Source organism: Rhincodon typus, chromosome 17, assembly GCF_021869965.1.
Source record: "Rhincodon typus isolate 14 chromosome 17, sRhiTyp1.1, whole genome shotgun sequence".
Taxonomy (NCBI): Eukaryota; Metazoa; Chordata; class Chondrichthyes; order Orectolobiformes; family Rhincodontidae; genus Rhincodon; species Rhincodon typus.
In genome coordinates this window covers 19484272-19507715 of record NC_063348.1, presented here as the reverse complement: position 1 = coordinate 19507715, position 23444 = coordinate 19484272, and the positions used below count along the sequence as shown (strand labels likewise).

General features: G+C 39.3%; 1 protein-coding gene across 2 annotated transcripts in view; it reads left to right on the top strand.

The window, feature by feature from the left end:
• Positions 1-13908, top strand: part of syt7a (synaptotagmin VIIa) — a 614610-nt gene extending 600702 nt beyond the window's left edge. For both annotated transcript variants that reach the window (XM_048607228.1, XM_048607227.1), the window contains 3 exons: positions 5710-5824; positions 8476-8675; positions 12619-13908. In XM_048607228.1, coding sequence (XP_048463185.1) covers positions 5710-5824; positions 8476-8675; positions 12619-12723 — 420 coding nt within the window. In that variant the 3' untranslated portion in view covers positions 12724-13908. The remainder of the gene's footprint in view (positions 1-5709; positions 5825-8475; positions 8676-12618) is intronic.
• The last annotated feature ends 9536 nt before the right edge of the window (positions 13909-23444 follow it).

Below are 23444 nucleotides of genomic sequence, written 5' to 3'. Positions count from 1 at the left end.
CACCTTGTTATCTCAAGCTCATGTTAAACTTTTGTTGATCACTGAGCCTCAAATAGAGTATTGTGCATACTTCTGGAAACCATAATTTAGAGTGGATATCAAAGTCCTGTGAGGGTACAGAGAAGGTTTTCAGTCTGGTCCTAAAGCTCAGGGCATTTGGGTATTTGGAGACACTGAGATCATTTTTTTCCCCAAGTTGTCGGGGATTTTGTTAGAGCAACTAAGGAGAAACCATTCCTTCATTAAGATGATTATAGATTTAATATAATTGGCAAAGAGATTAGAGGAACTTCTTCACTGCTGTTGTTAAGACCTGGAATGCACTACCTCTAAGAGTGGTACTTGAATGGTACTAATTTTCAGAGTTATAGGGTAAAAGCTGGGGTTTGGGACTGAATTGGATATGTCTCTGAAAGAGCTAATACAGGTGTAACAAGCCAAACAGCTACCTCATGTGTTGTCAGATTCTACACAAAATGAGCTTGATGTGTTGTCTTATGTTTGTATAGATACATTGTATGGTTACTACTCGGTGTCATTTTTTATTCAAGAACTGGTTTTGCGAGCAACACAGATATCCCATGGAGAATTAAAGAAAAGTCACAGAAATACACATGGTATTTTACGGTGCAGAAGGTTACCACTATATCTGCACTGGCTATACAATAGAACATCATTACCTACTGGCAATCTCCTGCTTTTTCTCCATACTCTTGCACCTCATTTCTATCCAAATCATCGTCCAATAGCCTCTTGAATGCCTCAATTGAACCAAGCAGTGCATTCCATATCCTAATCAATCGAGAACACACATGTTAAAGTTGATTGACTAACTTAGTTTAATGAATGAACACAATTTTTATTTAACATCAAAATAATTTCATATGATTCACATTGTGTTATGAACTGTTCAGTGCATTGAATAGTGATTTTTCCAAGTACAATTCTCAAAGCTTGCGCAGATTAATAACCAACAAAATCTTGATGATGACAGGTAAAAAGTATTAAAGATGAAAGCAAATGGTACCATCTTCACCCTGCTATATGTTTCATCACTTTCTGTCAAGCTTTTCAGTCTAGAAGGGAAAAGTATATGGTATACAACTCTGAAATAATCCTTGGTGGACTGATAAATGCTGCTTTTTAGCTAACATACTTTAAAAATATTTCTTCTACACTGACTGCTGATGAGACACTCATCGCCTGCCACGAATTCAACTCAGAGATCAAATTTTGAAAATTACAGTTCAAACTTTTGAGGTGGAAAGTGAACAGAAAAGTGAGAATATTTTTAGACACAGATGCTGTAAAAATGGCAGAGGACATCAATCACTCCTGCTCCTCGTTTGAGATCATCATGTCTCATGACTTTAGAATGGATGGTTGTATTTGTGGCACTCTGGTTGACATGCAAATTTGTACTTATATGCTAGTCCAGTCTTCTGTTGAACCACTTTTACTTGTTGTACTATTGAGGCCATATAACGACACGTAAAATGTCATTCTTGAAGTCAAAAGGTTATTTTCCAATCCTTCTAAGTAAATATTAACTGGTACTAATCTCAATATTATGCCCTCCCCCAGTTACCATTATCACTTGAAGTGAGGTTAGCAATAAGATTTGTGATGGTAAGAAGAAAAATGCATTAGTATGAATAGAATTTCTAAGAAAAAACTGTGCTATTCTTTTTGGGGCCTAAAAAAATCCAGTTTCATCTTAGAGTTGACTTTTGCGTTCCACTAATAACATTCTTAGAACTTTGGAGTTCAAGCAGTTGTATTAGGCCAGAATTTGGTAGCTCAAGTAAGGAAATGTTCTGAGTTGGCAAACCTTATTTAAAAAGTTAAACATTAAACATAATGTGTTCTGAACTGTAGGTACAGTATGAAGTCATGCCTGCCAACCCTGGAGTGTTGATAGCTACAGGAATGGGCAATTGCAGAGATGGTCTAATTTGAATGCCAGCCTCAGTTCTGGGACTGCATCCCAGTAGTTTCTGAAGATTTTAGCCTTTTATCCTTCATGCTCCCTCAGCCAACTCATGTTATTATGTTACTCCTCAAAGCCTTTCATACTGCCTGTGGTAAGTCATCTGGTTCATGCCCATTCCATGCCTTTTCACCCATTACTGTCTATGTATCGAACCAATGGGACTTTTAATAACACTGGCAAGGAACTGCTGAGAGAGATTAAAACACCAATTCACAAATCATCTTTAAAAAAGAAGGGACTGTGTTAATCAGACAGGCCATTAAACTAGCAATAACAGATATCACATATCTGTTAATCTTCCAAACATTGAGGTATTGACAAAAGAGATCACAGAAAGAACAGCAGATTATAACTCCTTGAGAAAGTCAATCAAGCAAAGTCGTCAGTTCACTTCATATTTCAGAACAGAACCCCTGCTGGAATAATGTTTTTATTGGTCTGGGTTCTTGCCAAGTTCATGATGCATGACTCTGAAAATCCAGACCCTTGTGTCCAAGTATCTCGACAATGTTTCGTTTTGTTCCTAGTTAGGATTCCTTATATGATTCTAATTATTGTTGATCATTCTTTGAATATTTAACTTGGTGAAGCACTGAGGGTGTGCTGTATTATCAGATGTGACATTGTTTGGATAAAATCTTAAAATAAGCTCTCCCAATCACATGGCTCTAAAGAGTGCTCTGTGTCTTAACCAATAATTATTCTTTTTTGTTAGCGTGTGAGGTATGGGTGTCACTGACTAGGTGGGGGCACTTATTGCTCATCACTAATGGCCCTGGAGAAGCTGCTCATGAGCTGTCTTTTTGAACTGCTGAAGTCTGTTGTCGGTTAGGTGCACCCATAGGATGGGATTTTGACCCAGGAACAGTTAGAATGCTGTGTGGCTTTTTGGGGAATCTGCAGGTAATGGTGTTCCCATATGGCATGGTGGCTCAGTGGTTAGCACTGCTGCCTCACAGTGCCAAAGAGCCGGGTTTGATTCCAGCGTCGGGCGATTATGTGGACTCTGCACATTCTCCCTGTGTCTGCGTGGATTTCCTCTGGATGCTCTGGTTTCCTCCCACAGCAGTCTAGAAATGTTCATATTAGGTGGATTGGCCACGCTGCATTACCCATAGTATCCAGGGATGTGTAAGCTAGGTGGATTAGCGGTGGGAAGTGCAGCGTTGCAGGGATGGGGTGGGATGTTCTTCAGAGGGTTGGTGTGGACTCGATGGGCTGAATGGCCTGCTTCCACATTATAGGGATTCTATGCATCTGTTTCCCTTGTATGTCTAGGTGGTGGAGGTGGCAGATTTGAAAAGTGATGATAAAGTGAAATCTTTGTTTCAGAGATAGTAGGAACTGCAGATGCTGGAGAATCCGAGATAACAAGGTGTAGAGCTGGATGAACACAGCAGGCCAAGCAGCATCAGAGGAGCAGGAAGGCTGATGTTTCGGGCCTAGACCTTTCTTCAGAAATGAGGGAGGGGAACAGGGTTCTGAAATAAATAGGGAAGAGAGGGGGAGGCGGATAGAAGATGGATAGAGGAGAAGATAGGTGGAGAGGAGACAGACAGGTCAAAGAGGCGGGGAGGGAGCCAGTAGAGGTGAGTGTAGGTGGGGAGGTAGGGAGGGGATAGGTCAGTCCAGGAAGGACGGACAGGTCAAGGGGGCGGGATGAGGTTAGTAGGTAGGAGATGGGGGTGGGGCTTGAGGTGGGAGGAAGGACAGGTTAGAGAGGCGGGGACGAGCTGGGCTGGTTTTGAGATGCGGTAGGGGGAGGGGAGATTTTGAAGCTTGTGAAGTCCACACTGATACCATTGGACTGCAGGGTTCCCAAGTGGAATATGAGTTGCAGTTGCTGTTCCTGCAACCTTCGGGTAGCATTGTTGTGGCACTGCAGGAGGCCCAGGATGGACATGTCGTCTGAGGAATGGGAGGGGGAGTTGAAATGGTTCGCGACTGGGAGGTGCAGTTGTTTAGTGCGAACTGAGCGCAGGTGTTCTGCAAAGCGGTCCCCGAGTCTCCGCTTGGTTTCCCCGATGTAGAGGAGGCCACAACGGGTACAGCGGATGCAGTATACCACATTAGCAGATGTGCAGGTGAACATCTGCTTGATGTGGAAAGTCTTCTTGGGGCCTGGGATGGGGGTGAGGGTGGAGGTATAGGGGTAGGTGTAGCACTTCCTGCGGTTGCAGGGAAAAGTGCCGGGAGTGGTGGGGCTGGAGGGGAGTGTGGAGCGGACAAGGGAGTCACAGAGAGAGTGGTCCCTCCTGAAAGCAGATAAGGGTGGGGAGGGAAAAAATATCTTTGGTGGTGGGGTCGGATTGCAAATGGCGGAAGTGTTGGAGGATGATGCGTTGGAGGATGATGCGTTGGATCCGGAGGTTGATGGGGTGGTACGGGAGGACGAGGGGGATGCTGCTTGGGCTGCTGTGTTCATCCAGCTCTACACCTTGTTATCTCTTTAAAAAAAAACCTTGATGTGTTACTGCAAAGCATCTTGTGGAAGGTATACAGTGCTGCCGTTGCACATCGGAGGTTAAGGAATGAATGTTGAAGGTGGTGAATGGGGTTCCAGGCTGCTGTGTCCTGGGTAGTGTCTAGCTTCCTGAGTGTTATTTGAGCTGCACTCATCCAGGCAAGTGGAGAGTATTCTATCACCTTCTTTTGCCTTGTAAGTCGTGATCAGACACTGGGGAGATAAGAGATTACTCACTACAGAAATAAGATCAACAAAAAAGAAGCTTATACTTACTTAATCTCCTTTGCTGACACAGAAAGCCTTTCATTCTGACTTAGAACAGTTCTTGGACAGTAAACATAACTAAGCACTGTTTTGATGTGTTAATTTCAAAGTATGTAATTTCTTCTAAATTCCAGATATACACACTTTTCTTTTACAAAATGGTTTTCATGTCCAATTCTGTGAATATTGGTTAAATTTTATGGACTGCCAACATTTGTACTATCACTTCCAGCAATTGAGTGACTAGTTTATTACTTTTTTTTGTCTCCTTCTTCAGTTTTTTTTCTCAACTACTGAAGTAGTTTTAAAGTTCATTTGCACGATGAAACTCTTAATAACTCAAGGCATCTATAGAAACTTTGCCTCTGGTTGGTTCTCTGGTAACAAAATCATATTAAATTCCCTTTCTATGTTGTTCTCCTCACCATAAAATTCCCTTCCATACAGTATTTGTGACTGCTGGTAACATTATAGTCTGGGTCAGAAATTGCTTTTGAGTGACACAATAGAACTCCAGCTCAGAATCTAGGCTGATGGTTCAGCTTAGTTCTGAGGGAGTCTTTTAACATTAGAGGTGTTGTTATTCACGTTCTATATTTGCTGGCTTGTGCATGTTGCAGATCTCATTCAGTAATTGAGCCAGTGAGATTATTGCCTTGATTACAGTAAAGTTGTTTCAGTCTTTCAGCTTGGATATCACTATTTATGTAATTTTGTATATGTAGTATCCATAGTAATAAACAGCTTGAAAATAAAATCTCCATGAAATTTAGAATGTAACTGTTTCCCCCTCGTTATGTACAACTGGAAGCAAAATTCAAGACTTGGTTCAGGATGCTGATGACAGAATGATGACTATTGCATTGCTTCTATTGAATTGTAATGGTTCCTGGATGCCTGGATAAATGTTTAATTACTTTCAAGAAGGCTTTGTACTATAGAAAATTTAGAAGTACAGAAATAACTTGGCTCTTTGTTATTTCAGGGGAGTCGAGGAGAGCTTCTCTTGTCATTATGCTACAACCCAACTGCCAATACAATCACTGTGAACATTATAAAGGCAAGGAATCTGAAAGCCATGGACATAGGAGGTACATCAGGTGGGTGCAAACATATTTACATTGTGCATTATGTATTAACTTGAATAGGAAGTAGAATGTATTGGTCCATTGAGAACAATTGTTGTATGCTGTACTATAAGATGAGCTCAATTTCAACCCTTCATCACCAGTATAGGTTCAGAGGATGTACTTGCCAATAAGGTTTATGGTCTGTGTTCTTTGGATTGAATTTTACAGTTTCCAATGGTGAGAAACAAGGATCAGGAAGCATGTAGCTGGCTTGCTCCCATCCTGCCTCTTGATGAATTAAGTTAATTAAAGCCCAGCTGCCAGGAATTCCAGCCAGCTAGTGTTGGAAAGGGATTTCCACATCCAATTAGCCATTCAGGGCAGGATGTCCACTGGGAGAAAGGGGAGGCCAAGATGCAGGAGTCTGTTCCAGCCACTGATTAAAGGCCTCCTTCCCCTATTTCTCCCCCTTCCCCTTAATTGTTACATCACCCTATAAAAGCTGAACAAATAAAATCTACTAACAGTGCAATGCTTTCTGCTGCTACATGCAGCAATGGTGACATTTGCATGCCATTTCATCTGCTCTCACACCACCTCCTCACACCTGATGAAACTCACTCTCAAAGCTTTTCCTATGAAAATTGTAAAAATGTGGAGTGGGTGCTGAAACATTGTAATCAATTGGATTTTTTTTTTAAAACAAGCCTAATTATTAATTGTCTTTTTCTGAGGGGTGGGCAGCCTTCTGATTCCAGCACTCACTTCGTTTCTGTATTATCAGAGACTGGCGGGATGATAATGGATCACCATATTTTACATAAGCACTGCAGAAACAGGGGCTAGCTCATCTGATTTATGTTTGTCAAATCTGCTTCAATGCATTATAATGCAGCAAGCAATTTATTAGAATTAAAGGGATATTTCAAGTAAATGTGTATAGTTGATAAAGGTAAATATTTTCTCATCGTTGAGACAAATAGTTCACGTCCAACTCAGTTGGATGAAGTACGAACCATCTAACTGCAGTAAGGTTTCTCTTGCACTGTCACTACGATATGATAGAATGGATTGTTTTGAGGGTTAGGGCAGCAATAAGGCTAAAGCACAAGAAATGAAAGTAAATGGGAGGTGGCACTAGTTCAGATAGAGTGGAAATGGGGAAATACTCCTGCTTCAACAACAGAGGAACAGGATTAGGCCATTGAGCCCCTCGCCCTAAAAATTCACTTAGAACACGGCACAGTGGCTAGCACTGCTGCTTCACAGCGCCAGGGACCCGGGTTCAATTCCACCCTCGGGCGACTGTCTGTGTGGATTTCCTCTGGGTGCTCAAGTTTCCTCCCACAGTCCAAAGATGTGCAGGCTAGATGGATTGGCTATGCTAAATTGCCCGTAGTGTTCAGGGATGTGTAGATTAGGTGGGTTGGGGGATGCTTTGTGGGTCGGTGTGGACTTGTTGGGCTGAAGGGCCTGTTTCTACACTGTAGGGATTCTATGATTTTATGAACATGGCAGACCTACATCTGAGCTTTATCCACGCACCTTCTTCAAACCTTTAATGCTTTTACCAAACAAAAAGTTATCCATCTTATGACAGAAAAACATCAGTCAGAACTATGTACTGAGATACAGTGAAAAGTGTTGTTTTGCATGCTTTACAGGCAGATTATTCAATTTCTGTAGCTCGGGTTGTGGTTGACCTTGTTGGTTGGTGTGCCAAGCTTACTGGTTTTTGAAGTTTTCATACAAAGTACATCAGGGTAACCGAACAGAGTGCAGGATTCGGCATTACAGTCACAGAGAAAGAGGTCAAAATTAACATTTGAGAGGTCCGTTAAAAAGTCTGATAACAGCAGGGAAGAAGCTGTTCTTGAACCTGTAGGTAAACTTTTATATCCCGGGGAGGGAGGGGTCTTTAATTCTGTTGGTTGCTTTCCTGAGGCAGCTGGAAGTATAGATGGAGTCAACCGCTGGAAACCTGGCTTCCGAGATGGATTGGGCTGTGTTCATGACTCTCTGTAGTCTTAAGAGCAATTGCCATATCACACTGTGATGCATTCAGATAGGATGTTTTCAATGGTGCATCTATAAAAATTGCTAAGAGTCTTTGCGGACATGCTGAGGACATAGAGATGTTGTTGTGCTTTCTTGACCATCTCCACTTCAGCACCACTGATGTAGACTGGGGAGTGCTGTCCACTCTGCTTCCTGAAGCCAATGACCAGCTCCTTCGTTTTGCTGACTTTGATGGATTGAATCCTGTATTGTGTTTCATTGTTGTTTGAGATCCAACCCATAATGATGGTGTTGTCAGCAAACCTGTAAATAGAGTTGGGACAGAATTTTGCCACACAGTTGTGTGTATAGTAGGGGACTGACTACATAGGCTTGTGGGGCACTGGTTTTGAGGAGTATGGTGAAGGAATTGTTGACTATTCTTACTTGTTGCGGTCTGTGGGTCAGGAAGTCGAGGATCCAATTACAGAGGAAGGGGTCAAGCCGAGACATAGGTCTCGGAGTTTACAGCTGAGTTTGTTTGGAATTATGGTGTTGGATTTTTCATGTTAGTGTTGCTATAACATTAACACTGAATAGAGATGCTATATTATTGCCCATTATCTTGATAAATATTTTGGACCAATTTTTTTTGTGTCCTTTGTGGTTGGTCTTCCTTGCAGATCCATACGTCAAAGTTTGGCTCATGTACAAGGATAAGAAAGTGGAGAAGAAAAAGACAGTTGTGATGAAGAGGTGTTTAAACCCCATCTTCAATGAGAGTTTCGTGTTTGATGTACCGACAGAGATATTGCGAGAGACAACTATCATCATTACTGTGATGGACAAAGACAAACTGAGCAGGAATGATGTTATTGGAAAGGTTTGTACAAAATACTAATTGATGTAATCTATTACAAGATTACAATAGTGTTTCAAGATTCACTTCTCACAGGTGGTAAGTTTATCCAATGAGCTATTTCTTAGCCTGACAGTGAGATAGCCACTGATGTCCTGAACCAGTTTAATAGTCCATTTAATTTGTAGATTTTTTGGTTATAAATAGCAACATTATAGACTGTGGAGGACATTAATACCAAGACTCCAAACGAACATGGGAACTGAATACAGTCTCTAGAATCAAAAAGCACTTCCATCACCCCATTATCAAACAAAAAATCCCTGTCTTATCATCATTTAAAAACATTGTTTGATGACACTGTATTTATAGCTCTCCAGTGAGATCCTGTTAAAAAACCAAAAAGAGTTTCAGATCACTGGTGACAATGCATTTTCTCCTTGGCTTTCTATAGACTTTCATCTTGTTGACCATCTGTCCTTCAACATAGTGAGGTTCTCCTCACTTTGTCCCATGGTTAGTTGCATTGTGTACCTACACCATTGGAGCCAAAGAAGTTGCTATAAACTTTTGTATCCATCCCCTCACTGTTACCTCTGGAGACTTCTAGGGATCTGTCCTTTAGTTATTCGCTGCCCCTTTATGAGATAATTCAAAGAAATGAATAATCTTCGACGTGTGCATTGATGAAGTTGAGCTCTACCTCTCTACTATCTCACTCCTCCTCTCCATTGCCTCTGTCACACTACAAGCCAGGTCTTCAATGAGCCACCATTAACTCAAGTTCAACATCGAGAAGAACATCCCCTCTCCTGCTACTGTCTTTGGCTAAACTGGTCTATTTGCAAACTTATCATCCTATCTGAGCTTCTGAACCTGTACAAAAATGCATAATTCTACATCTACCTCTGCCTTAATTCATCTGCCATTGAAACTCTGATGCATTTGTCACCTGCAAATTCGTCAGTGTTGTCCATGACAGCCTCCCATCCACTATCACCAATACATTTCAATTATCCCTAAAACAGATGTACTACCCTCTCCTCTTAAGCAACACCATATGAGAAAGTTACAGCATAATGTCTCTAAGATCCATTTCAGTAATATTAGTTGAGGGTAATTGTTGGCCAGAGAACTGGGAGTGATGCTTTGCTTTTCATTTAATAGTACCACACGAGAAGGCAAAAGCCTCAAATAGCACCTCATAAAGCACTTGTACAGATTATGTTAATGCTTGGAACCCACAATCTTCTGACTCAGTGTGGAAGCTAGGCTCCAAGCATTCACAACAATATTAAAATCCCTTAATTGAAAGAGAGAGCGTGAGAGCAGGCAGTTAGGAGATGATGGAACTCCAAGATTGACAGGAAATTATGGCTTTCCAATTAAAAGTATGTGAGATTAGAAGCCTGTACATAGGATTGAAGAAAATCCTTATCGGTACTTGTTTGGTTTTTAAAATAATGTTATTTTCTAAAGGTCAACCTTTGGTTTATTGAGAAAAGAGGGATATGCTGTATGGAAATATTGTTGATGTGATGATTTAGCAAAAGCATGTTTTCATGTAATATATATAAAGTATGAACAGAAATTGCTGGAGAAACCTGGCAGGTTTCAGAGTTAATGTTTTGAGTCTGATAGGACTCTTCGTTAGAACAGAAGGAACTGGAAATTATGGTTTTCATGCTGTTAACAAATGAGAAAGAGGAGCAAGTGGAACAGATGATGAAAGTGCCCAGAGCAAAAGACAGTGGGTGTGCTAATGGTGGTAAAGGAGTGAATGAGTTATAAAATAGCTGTGAATAGTTTTGAAAAGGAGAAAAGAGGTCAGTACTGCTGACTGACAGCAAAGCCAACAAGGCACAAACATGACACATGGATGAGGGAAGGGGGATTATATGAGCAATCAAACTGAAGGACAGTGTTCCTACTCTGAAGATGTTGAACTCAATGTTGAGTTCTGAAGTTTTCAAGGTGCCTCAGCGGAAAATGAAATATTGTTCCTCCAGCTTGTGTTGAACTTTGTTGGAACATGGCCGTAGGCCTAGGATAGAAATATTGGCATGGGAACAAGACGATTTAATGAAATGGCAAGCAAACTCGGGTCATTCTAACAGACAGAGTTAAAGTGTTCCAACGAGGATAGTAGGCTGGATTGAAAGGTGTGCAAGTTGTGTTTGGGGCTGTGAGGAGGTAAAAGGGCAAGCCTCACCAATTCTGCAATTCCTTGGGTGGGTGAAAGTGTTAGGAGGGAACCATCAGTGGAAGAAAGGGGAAGATATGTTTGGTGGAGGCACTCTGTTGGAGGTGACAGAAATGGTTGAGGATGATTCCTTCAAGGCAGAGACTGATGGGGTGGAAAGTGAGGACAAGGGGAACCCTGTTCTCATTCTGGGAAAGAAGGATAGAGTGAGATCAGTCACAGTCCTGGAAACAACTACTTGATATTCAGCGGTAGGGTCATAGGAAGAAATGTATGGGAACTGATGCTCAGCCTTGCAAGGTATGTTTGGTAACAAAGTCAGGGTTAGACGTGAGAGGTTGGAGTGCAAGAAGTTCAGAGAGATACCAGTTAAGAGTCGGTGAGAGAAGCAGAGAAATTAATGTAGTTTGTGTCCTTTTAATGATCATAATGAAGTGAAGAGGCTAGAGGGAGGGTGAAAGAGACCATGGAGCAGAATTCTGTCCAGAGAAATGGATGCAGTGGCAAACGTGATGGAAGAAGAGTTCAGCATCAAGTTGTGGCCAAAATCTATTGAGGTGGAAGTTTAAAAGGATAAAAATAAGTTGTTGGGTGAGCACAGAATATTCAACATATAAGAGAGGAAGGCAAAGGGGATAAAGAATCCAGAAGGGCTGAGATATTTTGGAGCCAAAAGGAAAAGAAAAGGTTTCTTGTTAAAGCTTCTAACGAGACATGGAATGACATGGAACAGAGAATCAGGACAACTTTGAGGTAATGCTGATGAAGTGATGGGTCAAGAGTGTGCATGTGATGGCAGATAGCACTGAATTTGGATCTCAGGATGCAGCAGGAAATGCTGGCTGAGGACTGTTACTCATCTCAGAGGTATTTGTAATCCTGGATGGATTCAAAAAGTGAATGGGTGGAATTTCAGTTGGTATCCACTTTGTGTAAGGTGGAGCCAGAGAGAGTCATGGAGGAAGGAGATGTGGCAGATATTAGGAGGGAAACAGAAGAAACGTAAAAATGGAAATCCTGTCAGAGAAGGGCAGAACTTCTTCAAAGTGGGCATACCTGGAAGGTAAGTAACAATGAATTAAACACTCAAATAAAATCAAAATACTGCGGATGTTGAAAATCTCAAATTAAAATTGTCAATGCTGGAGACACTCAGCAGGTCTGGTAACATCCCTGGAAAGAGAAACAGAGTTATTGTTTTGAGTTCAAAGATGACTCTTTGGAAATTTTTGTATTTTCATGTCAAAATGCATAAAGCCTGGCCCCAAGTTGGGTGCAACGCTGACTACCATTTTACCAAATGGACTAACTTGGTGTATATCATCCATTAAATTCTCATCTGTCATACTATCACATGTTACCCACTTTGTTATTAATTCCTGAGTACAACATCTACAGTAAAAGATTAGAACTAAATAATGCTTTCCCTCCACAAAGTGAACATATTGAGTGTGAGTAGCTGCCTTTGAATGTATTTGTCCACTTTTTACTGATTCTTTATCATAGAAATTGACAAATGGTCTCGTATTTCTGTAGTGGAAGGCAGCTTAAGAGAATCTGTAACAGATACTAAATACCATTGGCACTTTCTCTAATCAAGAAACATCAATGGTGTTTGCCCAACTCTTTCCTTAAGTAGAAGGAATGTAGGTTGCACAGATGTTTAGCTATGTTATCAGAAAATGGGGATCAAACTTAAAAATATTAACAAATTACTTGCTGTTTAACAATGTCAACTTGATGCATGTCATTTTCTCTCCTCAGATATACTTGTCTTGGAAGAGTGGGCCTGGAGAAGTCAAGCATTGGAAGGATATGATTGGGCGGCCGCGACATGCTGTGGCTCAGTGGCACCAACTCAAGGCATGATTATTCACCAAACCAAAAAAGAGGGGAAAACATCTAATTAATCCTGACATTTTAAGTATGCACAATGAAGCACGTGGACTGAAATCACGGATCACTCAGTCAACACTCTGGGAGCCCAGCAGCCAATCCGTATGCCATGGACTGAATAGCATTGAGCTGCCAGCAACATTTTTTTTCAGCCAAGAGATCATATCAACCCAGTGCTTCAACATTACTCCCCTCCCCTCTTATAAATCCCCATATAATTTGGTAGTGGCACAATTCATTCTCTGTGTCTGAGGAGTCTGTGGCCAGTTGTCACGTGGCTTAGATTTTAGTTTTTATTTCATGTGACAAAAAAAACGAACCGTTCTTCCAGTGGTAAAGGAAGTTGCAGCATCGAAAAAAAAAGTATCTTTTTCTGGAATGAGCTGACATTCGTAGTATTCTGGTGCAGGTGTAGATGCTAACAGTTGTTTATTTATCTGAGTCAACATAATGAGAGGGAGGGAAAATGAGAAAAGCAGGAACTTAAAATCTGTCTGTGTTTGTAATTATAGAAAGTGTGTTTTTGTGCACACAATGTAAGTACTCAGCCATGCCCTTAATGTGTGGGTGATTTTCTCTGCACTTTTTAAAATGCACAGTTTGGTTATGCAAAATAAGATGTTAATGGATTTTGGATTTTTAGAGGTGGTTTTTAAGTGGACAGTGTCTGGTTTACTCAGTATTTTAACTTAGCTCTTCTTTATCCAGGGCTTACAGAACTACTATACCGCGGCAAGCGAAAATTCTATAGTTTTACATACAGTATTGGCCTGGAATTCCTAAAGAAAACTGACAGCAAATGTAAAATACAGTCAAATTTCTAAAAATCCTGTACAGTAACACTGTAGGTTACTTCCATGCAAACCCTGTGTAGTTTTGCATTATGGTTAGGTACATTTAAAATAATATTGTTGTGTGGTAAACAATATAGCTGCAGTTGGCATATTTGACACAGTTTAATTAGAGTGGAGGTTTTAAGGACATTGAACAGGCATCCGGTGTCCTTGATAAAGCCATTTTCTTGTCTCATTTAAAATCTGTTGCTAAATGAACTTCTCACAGTCAGATTAATAGTGGTAGGTTTAGAAATAAAACAAATTGTTCGAGAGAGACAGCAGGTCAGGTAGCATCTGTAGAGAAAAAAAAAGCAGTGAATGTTTCAAGTCCAGTGACCTTTCGTCAGAATGTTAACTCTATTTTCTCTCTACAGGCACTGCCAGATCTGCTGTGTTTCTCCATAGCGCTCTGTTTTGTTTCAGATTTTCATGATCCGCAGGTCTTTATGTTTTTTTTTGTTAAAGATTGAGACCCAGTTTTGCAACTAAGGGAATATAAGACTTGCATGAGAATGTGATATCTAGTATTACATCTTGTATTGAGATTGTTAGTGGTTAATTGCAACTTAAATATCTAGAGAGACAAACCAGCCTAGACAACAGAACAGCACAATAAAAGCCAAGACTGGAGAATTAAATAAGGTGATAGAACATGGGGTCACACCTACAGTTTCTCAGGTATTGTGTTCTCAGTATGAGCCATGTTATTATAGGGTGATGACAAGTTGGAGTCCCTTTGCTTAGCTACTATCAGCCTGGTGTCTGAGGTAAAGGTGATCTCCATTTTCCACTTGATTGTGTGAATTTTGTTTTCCTTAACATGAGTGTTTTAGTGCTGAGGAATGGAAATCATTTTCATTTTGGAAATCCAACGTCTTGTGTCATGAAGGTTCTAGTCGGCTACAATATTGTTAGACTGCAAGTAAATGTTCAATGTGTGTCGACAATGACCTTAGAAGAACACCCTAAACTGCGAGCAAAAAAATTATCCATAATTTGTGGAATCACATTGGCATGCTCCTTTTTGTGGACTTTCTATGGGTTTGCCAATTTGATGCCCCATATTATACAGAGTTTGTGCTATCATCCCATGCCAATAAGATAAAAATTGCCTAATCTCACTTCACATTGGACCCTTAAGCAAATATATTAGAGAGATTTCTATCTCTCTGACCTTTATTTCAATCCAGGACAATGATGAAGAACCAACATTTGACTGTCTGCATTACTCATTTTTCATTTTCACTCATTCCATTTAGTTGTGGTTTCCTATTTGCACATTTCTGAGATGGAATCTCAGCTATTGAATATGGGGAAAATGCAAGTATATAAACTAAACTCTATCTATCCATTCAATTTAATGGTCAGAAGATTCATGAGATGTGTTGTTATCATGTCCTGCTATGTGAATTTATAGGTAAGGAGTACACATGTAGAAAGCATTCTTGCTAGGTTCTTGACTTGCTTTAAACGTGATGTTGGCCACCTCAATCTATTAAAGTATCAAGTTTATTATGCTCTTCAATACTCTATCCAAATTCCAGTCAGCAATCTTACACTTTTTAATGTGCTATTTCTAGATGTCTATTTGAATTTATGCTTAGAAATAGATTTTACTAAAATGTAGAAAGCTGACCATGTACCCCAATTCTCACAACATAAGCTAACCTACCTCTCTCTTTTGGGAACTGGTAATTTAGCATAACACAGCTTTTTCTCACATTGTGTTTCAGACAGAGGGAAATGGACCAAGTAGCTAGAAAGCTAACACATCTGCTGGATAGATTCTAATTGTATCACTGGTCATCACTTCTAGCCATGTTTAACCTAGGCCAACCCAGTAGCATCCTGGGGAGGGAAGCAAAGATGCATGTTGATAAATCAACATTAACTAATACTCTGGGAAGATTTAGGAAAAGAATCTAGAAAGTTCATACAGACTAAAACAACGCATCTATCTGGTATTAGAGTTATAGATCTTCTCTCTACTTTGTCCAATGTTTGAATCATTCAGCTTGTCAAAAAGAATGACAAAAGCAACGAGTAATTCAACATACAGGGAAAGAGGAGAAATGTAGAAGAAATTCAGTCTATTGTATCCTAGCGTAAAGATAATTAAAGTGAAACCTTATTGAAGCGTAATAAAGCATCAATTTGGTTGTAGAATTTTCCTTCCCACCAAACAAATTAGATTGTAAAAGTCCCAAAGTATGTGTCTCTACTATTTACCCACTAGATTGATCCAAAAAATTATCTTTCTTTGTGTGCAAATTCCTGTATTATCTGTTTCAAAGTATTTTTTTCACTGATTTACATTTATGATCTTTCACTAAACTACTCTGGGGACCCAGGTTTGAATTCTGCCACAGCAGATGTTGGAATTTGAATTCAAATCTAAAATCTAGGATTAAGAGGTGAATGATGACCATAAAACCACTGTCAATTGTCAGAAAGAACCGTCTGGTTTGCGAATGTCCTTACCTGGTCTAGCCTACATCTGACTTCAGACCCACAGCAATAAATGCTGACCTAGCTGGTGACGCCTTGTCTTGTGAATGAATTTAAAAAAAATTCCCTCAACTAAGTCATCGGTATGATTCCTCGTCAATTATCTTCTGTCAAGGATTTAGAAATTAATTTTTAAACCCTTTCCTCCTATCTCATTCCCTATCTAAATCTGGAATAATTTTTATTGGCCTCATCTCCAGTGCTGCATTTTTCGATGTGCCAACAATGGTTATAGTTCTGTAATGCCCTATCAACAATAATACATTGAGTAAAGTGATAGTATATCAATAATCATTATAGTTACTCTTCAGGCTATTTTGGCATCAAATCAAAGGTTAATCTTGAGTGGTGAATCTTGACTGAACATTTTACGTCTACTGATAACTTCATATTTTGGAGATAGGCAGGCTTTGTCAAAATTCAGAAAGATGATTTGGGCAGATTTGAGTCACTTAGAAATTTTGTTCATCAATATATCTACAGCTTTTTAAGTTGTCGCATTTAAGATTTCAATGTTAAATATACTTTGAAAACAATTGCATTTTAATCGATATTGCATTGTCTTTAATCAATAGTACCTGATCCTACTTTGTAAACCAGACAAAAGTACTATATTAAATTATAATAAGATTGAAAAGGATGAGTTCAAGTGCTTGTACTAAGATGAAGAACATAAATTATGCACAGGTGCAGAAGCCCAACCAATTGATCCATTTCTTACAACAGACTCAGTATGGGCTCATTCCAATGTATTTGAAAAGACAATTTACTCAAAGAAGTGGGCAAAACATCCACAGAGAAAACTGTAATGATATTCTGGCCCTAATCGATTTTCAAAGGTGATATTCCCATGATCACAACTTGAATAGAACCGCTGTCTTTCTATATTGTATTCGATCATCTATGGTGACCACTTAAACATCAAATCCTATTCCTAGTCAAAAATTCATCTAACTGTCATTGTAAAGGTGCTGATCAATGCAGGCTGTCACCGAATGTAACTAGCTCCATTCTAGAAAACTGCTGCTCTGTTAGGGAATATACATTTTTCCATTCTGTTGATTTTGTTTTTAGTGTCTTTTTAATAGTAGACATTGTTGGTTCCTCCCCGACCCTCAACATTTTTACCCAATGAGAACCCATGCCTTCTCAGGGAAATTAATATGCCCTGGGTACATCAATCAAGCCTTGTCCTTTTAAAACCTTTATCTCATTTAGGTGATTTTTTTACAATGATTGCAGGTCTAAGTTTTGGTTTCTAGATTTTTTAGTTGTTTTTCTTTGTACCCTGTCTCCTGCATCAAGATTAATTTAAGGGAAGGATGATATAAATTTAACATTGTCTTCTGAATTCTTGCTAATGACTTGCAGGATTCAAATGACTTTCTTTGGCTGAAAGTCTGATGACAACTCGTTTGATGAAAAATTTTGAGGATGGTCAGTTGTACTTTTAAACCTTTTCTTTTCCACATTTGTGAATGAAAGTTTCCTTCACTTGTTCAGTGGACTGATGTCATTGTGCACTGACATTGGATCATTTTGATCAGTTGGTGTCAGGATTCATTACACAGGCGGAGTTTGCTGGTGTCACCTGGGACAGTACTGTTGCTACAAAATCTGTTATACAGATTTTCCAATGTAGCACCTGTACATTTTAATTCAAGTCCCAATCAAACATAAATCTGCATATCTGTGGTTTAAGAAATTGGCCCTCAAATCATTCCTCCAATTAGTACAAAGTGGCAGCAGAATTAAAATTTGAACGTTCTTGATGTTGGTATTGAATTTAGTCAGTCAATCTAGTTCAGTGTAAGTTTAATATATGTGGAAGTATGTAATATAAAACTGCAGCTGTAGGAATAGAAAAACAAACCATCTGTTTCAATTGATACTTTAGTCTCAATGTTATACTATGTACATATGCCCAATGGATTGCAACAGTACAAGAAAGCAGGGTGCCATTACCTTTATCAAGGGCAATTAGGGATTGGTAAAAATGCTGGCCTAGCCAATGAACCCAACATCATCTAAATGAATTAGCAAAAACATTTTGGTGACATACAGCAGTCTTGACTAATAAAATTGAGTCAGCAAAATTGCACAGGATTTATTTGGTATAGAATTCCTTAAGAACAGATGACATAATGACCATCATAATGGGGAAACATTAAATACTGCTACTATGCTGCTTTTTACTTCACAATGTCAACTAAATACTTTTCCTCATCACTTTAACTTCCTCCCAGTCCTGTCTTGTTTCAGAATGGCTTTGGCATAATTTGATGTACGTGTGGTTTAGTTTATCAATAATTACTGTTGGTATGTCCCCATTCCTTATACTGCCCTTGTTGTCCCTGGTGCAAAGGTCAGTACAATTTGCAGATTGTAAGTATGATCCAGCCCTGGCATTTGAAATTTTTTGTCTCTTTATCAAGTCTTTGAATGTTTAATTTCTGAAGGTAAAAGCAAATTGTGGGCAATTGGAAGGCAAAATATGTAAATTTGAAAAAAATTTTGAGTGCTAATTTTTCCTCCCATCCTCCCTGGGCAAAATTAGTGAAGTATAGAAGAGAGGGAACAAAGGAATAGAATGCTATACTGTTAGAATTTGCCAAAGTAGGGTAGAGGCTATTGTGGAATATAAACACCAGCATAGACCACTTGCGCCGAATGGCCTGTTTTAGTGCAGTAAATTTTGTGCACGTCTGCATAATAACTTCCCTGTAGCCCAGAAATACATCTATATAGCACCTTTCATGAACTCAGGACATCGCAACAAAATGCTGTTGCAGTGTAGTTGTTGTTTATAAAATTTAGAAAGCAGCAGCCAATTAGCACATAAAATATTACTAGAAAGAACATTAAAATAAATGTTGACCAGGACACCAGGAGAAGCCACCTTCTCTTTGACTACTGCCATAGGATCTTTTACCTCTACCTGAGAGGGCAGAAGGAGCCTCAGTTTAACAGCCTGTCTGAATGACAGTGACTCCAACAATGCAATACTCCCTCCATGATGATGCTACCACTGAGCCACAGCTGACATCTCAGCACAAATGATGGATTATACCTGGAAATGTCCCAGTTTGCAGCTCAGTAATATACTGAGCCATGTATTTACTGACTGCAACATTGCAATTCACCAATTCATTTTGCAGGAAATATTTCTATACTGCCCGAGTAAATCATTTTCGCTCAGGGTTACATATAATCGCATCTCTTGCAGTTGGTTGCAGTGCATAGTCTGAAGCTGCTTTAAATCCACTTGGATTAGAGATCAACATGGTAGCCTGCAAAAAATTAGTCTTCATTCCAACTGTCTACAATCCTTCAGATGTCCATAAGGTGATAAATCTTTACTTCTCTTTCCAATTTATTTTAAAGCGTCACTGTGGTGAGGCAACCTGTCTCAAACAAGAAGAGGTGGCCTGTAGAGAAGCAGGGGCCCCCTTAAAAGGAGAGTTAATCCAAATTATATTACAGAAGTGAAAGGCCAGTTTATCACTTCTCAGGTGTGATACTCCATCTGTTTGTCTGCCAAATTACTCCATTGTGTGCAAAATATATGCATAATAAATCATTTAAAGGTTGAAATATAGGTGAAGGCTTCAACACCATGAAATGGTGCTATGTGATTTTTACTATATAAATGCATTACCATGTGTGTGCAATTTTCTTGGCCACTATTTTAACACAGGTGCATAGTGTGATTTCACCTTACAAGGGTATTCTGTTGGTGTGCCATTGCTACTTGTGCTGTATCCCCAGTTTCATAGGTGATATTTTGTTCTGCTGTTTGAGGACAGATCCATGGTTTTCTCAACATAGACTGTACAGATCAGATATTGTAAATTTGTGGTTTTACCTAATAATAATATCAAAACTACTGAATTGTTTTTTAGGTTGTCTACAATGTTCAAATATTATGTTGGCTAAGAATATACAGCTTTGTTCAGGCCACCCAGTGGAACACTGTTTAACCATTCTAGCTCAGTGGGTGCTGCTAAGGTTGGCTTACTTGAACTGCTGCTCCACACTGTTCCATTTGTGGGGAAATTTCAATAATGATGCCCAGTGTGTTCTGATCCTTCCTCTTTCTCCCAGACGGAAAAAAAAAAATCAAACCAAACATTTAGCATAATGGCTTCAGAGTCACAGTTACACATGAAATTTGGGATTAATGCCCAAACTATGCTACAGACCCAGTCTGCTGATTTAGTAATAGGGGAATGCCAGAATATAATTGAATTCCTTCAAAATACATCTAATGCTATTGCTTCAACTGAATAGACATGGCTGTTTGCTTGAAGTTCAGCCAATTTAAATCAAAGTTTTATGGAACTTCTAGCCTACAGTTAGAAAGCAAATGGAAAAGTAAGTCTCCCAAAATCAATTCTTCTCTAAGAAATGTATGTGTGAGGCAGATACACACATAGGAGGCACATTTCACTGAGTGATTGGTCCTAGATCTCCCTCTGCCTCTAGTGGTCAGGTTGAAATTTAGGACGTGGGAAAACGGATTCATTTAAGCTCATATTGTGAAGAAAAATAGCTTGCAAAAATAGGAATTTAAAACAAACTCAAAATATGTCAAATGATTGTATATAGGAAATTAACTTTTAAAAATGGAAACAGAATTGCAAAAACAAGGTGGTAGAGATCACACAAGCACAATATTTTGGGCATCACATCAACCAGCTACAGAATAATATTTCTCTACAAATTCCTGAAATTAATGTCCTTTGAAGATTGGGGCCACAATTTTGAATGTCAAAGTGTAGCAGGGGATGTGTTAGGAGTGATTAACACATAGGTCAAGTTATATCAGCATTAGGGCCAAAGCCACATTAATCAGCTCATTTTGAGCTGCCAGAGCATAGGCAGATTTCTTAGCCTAGTGTAACGCTTAACCCTGGCATCCTGGGTTTCTGGAAACTTTCAGTCAATCCAAAGGGCAGCAACCTCTCTCAAAGAGACCGGTTAGGCCTACTTTTGAGGGAATCCAGTTGCAAGAACAGGTGTTCCTTATTTAACTGTCATGGAGAGAGGGAGGTTTGAGGGAAGGTTTTGTGTTTAACTTTTAGAGGCCACCTCCTTGCACATTATCCATGCTTGTGATTGCGCTCAGGTTTCCCAAGTAGGCAACTAGCCACTTTTCTCAATTGCTGGGAAGGCAGAGAATCAGGGAGATGGTGAGTTGAGGTTCTTATGAGATTCTTATGAATTGATCACTTAAGGGCTTAATGAGTAGTGGGTTGAAAAAGCCCCAGTGGACCTTCTTACCCAGAATGTGGTTGGAAAGGTCATGGGAACGTTGAGTATCTCTCCAGGACCAACCAATAATTTCCCTTTCTCACCAGCTCTAAGGATTGAAGATTCTGCCCCTAGATCTCTTTACAGTTTTCAATCACAAGCGTGACCATGACATTAAACCAGGGAGCAAATAAAAACTATAGGACATGGATTCTTGCTGCATTCATGGGAATGCTTGTAAAGTTCTTTCAAATAATTAAGGGCAAGTTAAAAAGAAAGCAGAAAAGAATGTTTGCTGACTATGATACAATGAGCATGGTTTATTTGTATGTATGGGGAGGAGGGAGAAATATATGTGCAATGTAATTTGTGGTAGATTTGAAATTAGGTGATGAAAGCCAACAAAGAATGGGATCACAGCTTTCAACATAAGCCTTAGTCTTGGTGGATGAAAAATCTTGGCAAATATCCTATCCCTTGTGATCAGGGTCAGGACAGCAGAAACCAGATTTATTTTATGTTTACATTGAATGCTAGTTTGGCTGTAATTGAAGTTTTCATATAAATGAACATATGGTTAGGTTTTTACAACTCTGTACAGACTGTTTAATCTTAATGCAAGGTAATGCAGTCCTGAATTTATTGCATTTTTTTGGTCCTTTTAAAAAAAAAAAAGGACTGGGCGATTTGACGCTCTTGGGTAAGATGAATTAGAGACTGCTATGGCTTCTTTGTCACAAATTGCAATGTAACATTTTGCCAACTTTGTATAGGATATTCATGATACATAGGTTTAGCTGCCAAGTGGTGGTGGTATATTGATAGAAAACCAGTTCAGACTGGCTGAAGCCAGATGTGCTTTATCTAGATAATAACAGAGCTTTATTCTGTTAGTTGACTTCTGATTGCTCCAAACACAATGTTTTTTTTCAAAAATTCTGCAGTATAATACAAATGAAATAATATTTGTTCATAGTTTGAGCAATATTTGAATACAGAAGCACATCTACCTGTTGCTGTGGAAATAGTGTCTGTCTCCAGCCAGTCTTTGTAGATGATGTCTTTGAATTTCTGTTGTCATCCAGTCTCCTTGTACCGTTCTTTCTTTCCCCCCAATAATCTGACCCATTTCAGATTAAACGTGCAGATGGTACCTCAAAAAAGCTGATAGATAAAGATTGTAATTTTTATTGTGTTTGGTAGCTAATGTATTTCATGAAGGTAAATTATTTTGTATGAGATGACTTCATCTATATTATGTATATGGTAGAGTATTTCTTTCTGAGATAATATATTTTGAAACTTTACTCTTTTTTGTGGAAAAAGTCTTAGTTATGATTAATAAACAGTAGGAAAGCACTTATTACTCTCTGGAATGTTTCTTTATGCGAAGCCCACCTCTAAGATCAAACCTACTGCAAAATCCAAAATTGGAGATGATGCAAGCTTTACCTTTAATGAAAATTAAATTAAACCATAGTTAGCTTGTTGTTTGATTTACATCATGAAATGTAATTAAGTGGAAAATAACAGCATTTTGTTACTAAAAATTGGACCTTTGGTTTGGTTAACATTTAAGAAATTCCTGGGCAGTTCTCTCAAAGCATAGACTACTTTGACTGAAACAACAGCAAACTACGTTTATCCTGTGGCTAAAAGTAATCAACAATTCAATGGGATGCGCAAACACCAAGGCCACATATAACGCAAGACATTCTCAGTAATATGTACCTCCTTGCATTGAGTCCAACTGCAGGTTGTATATGTACCCACCTGGCTCGTCCTCCTGTAACAGTCAGATTCAGAGGTACCAAAAAGCAGCAATCTTTGATGATCAGTCATGCAGGAAATCAGACCTGATGGACTTTTTCATACAGTTGGAAGAATGACTGGACGGTGGTGTTGCTGCTGGGCTGAAAGTCTGCCTCAGGCCTCCAGCACTGTGTTGAGGATTTGAAAAGAAAGCTTAAAATATGAAATCCTTGCACTCAGGCTCACTCACCATTCTCCATGTACCTTCTTATGCCATCCTATGCCCATTGACCCACTCCCTGCCAATGTCAATCTATACATCTCCCATTGTCCCTCATAGCCCCA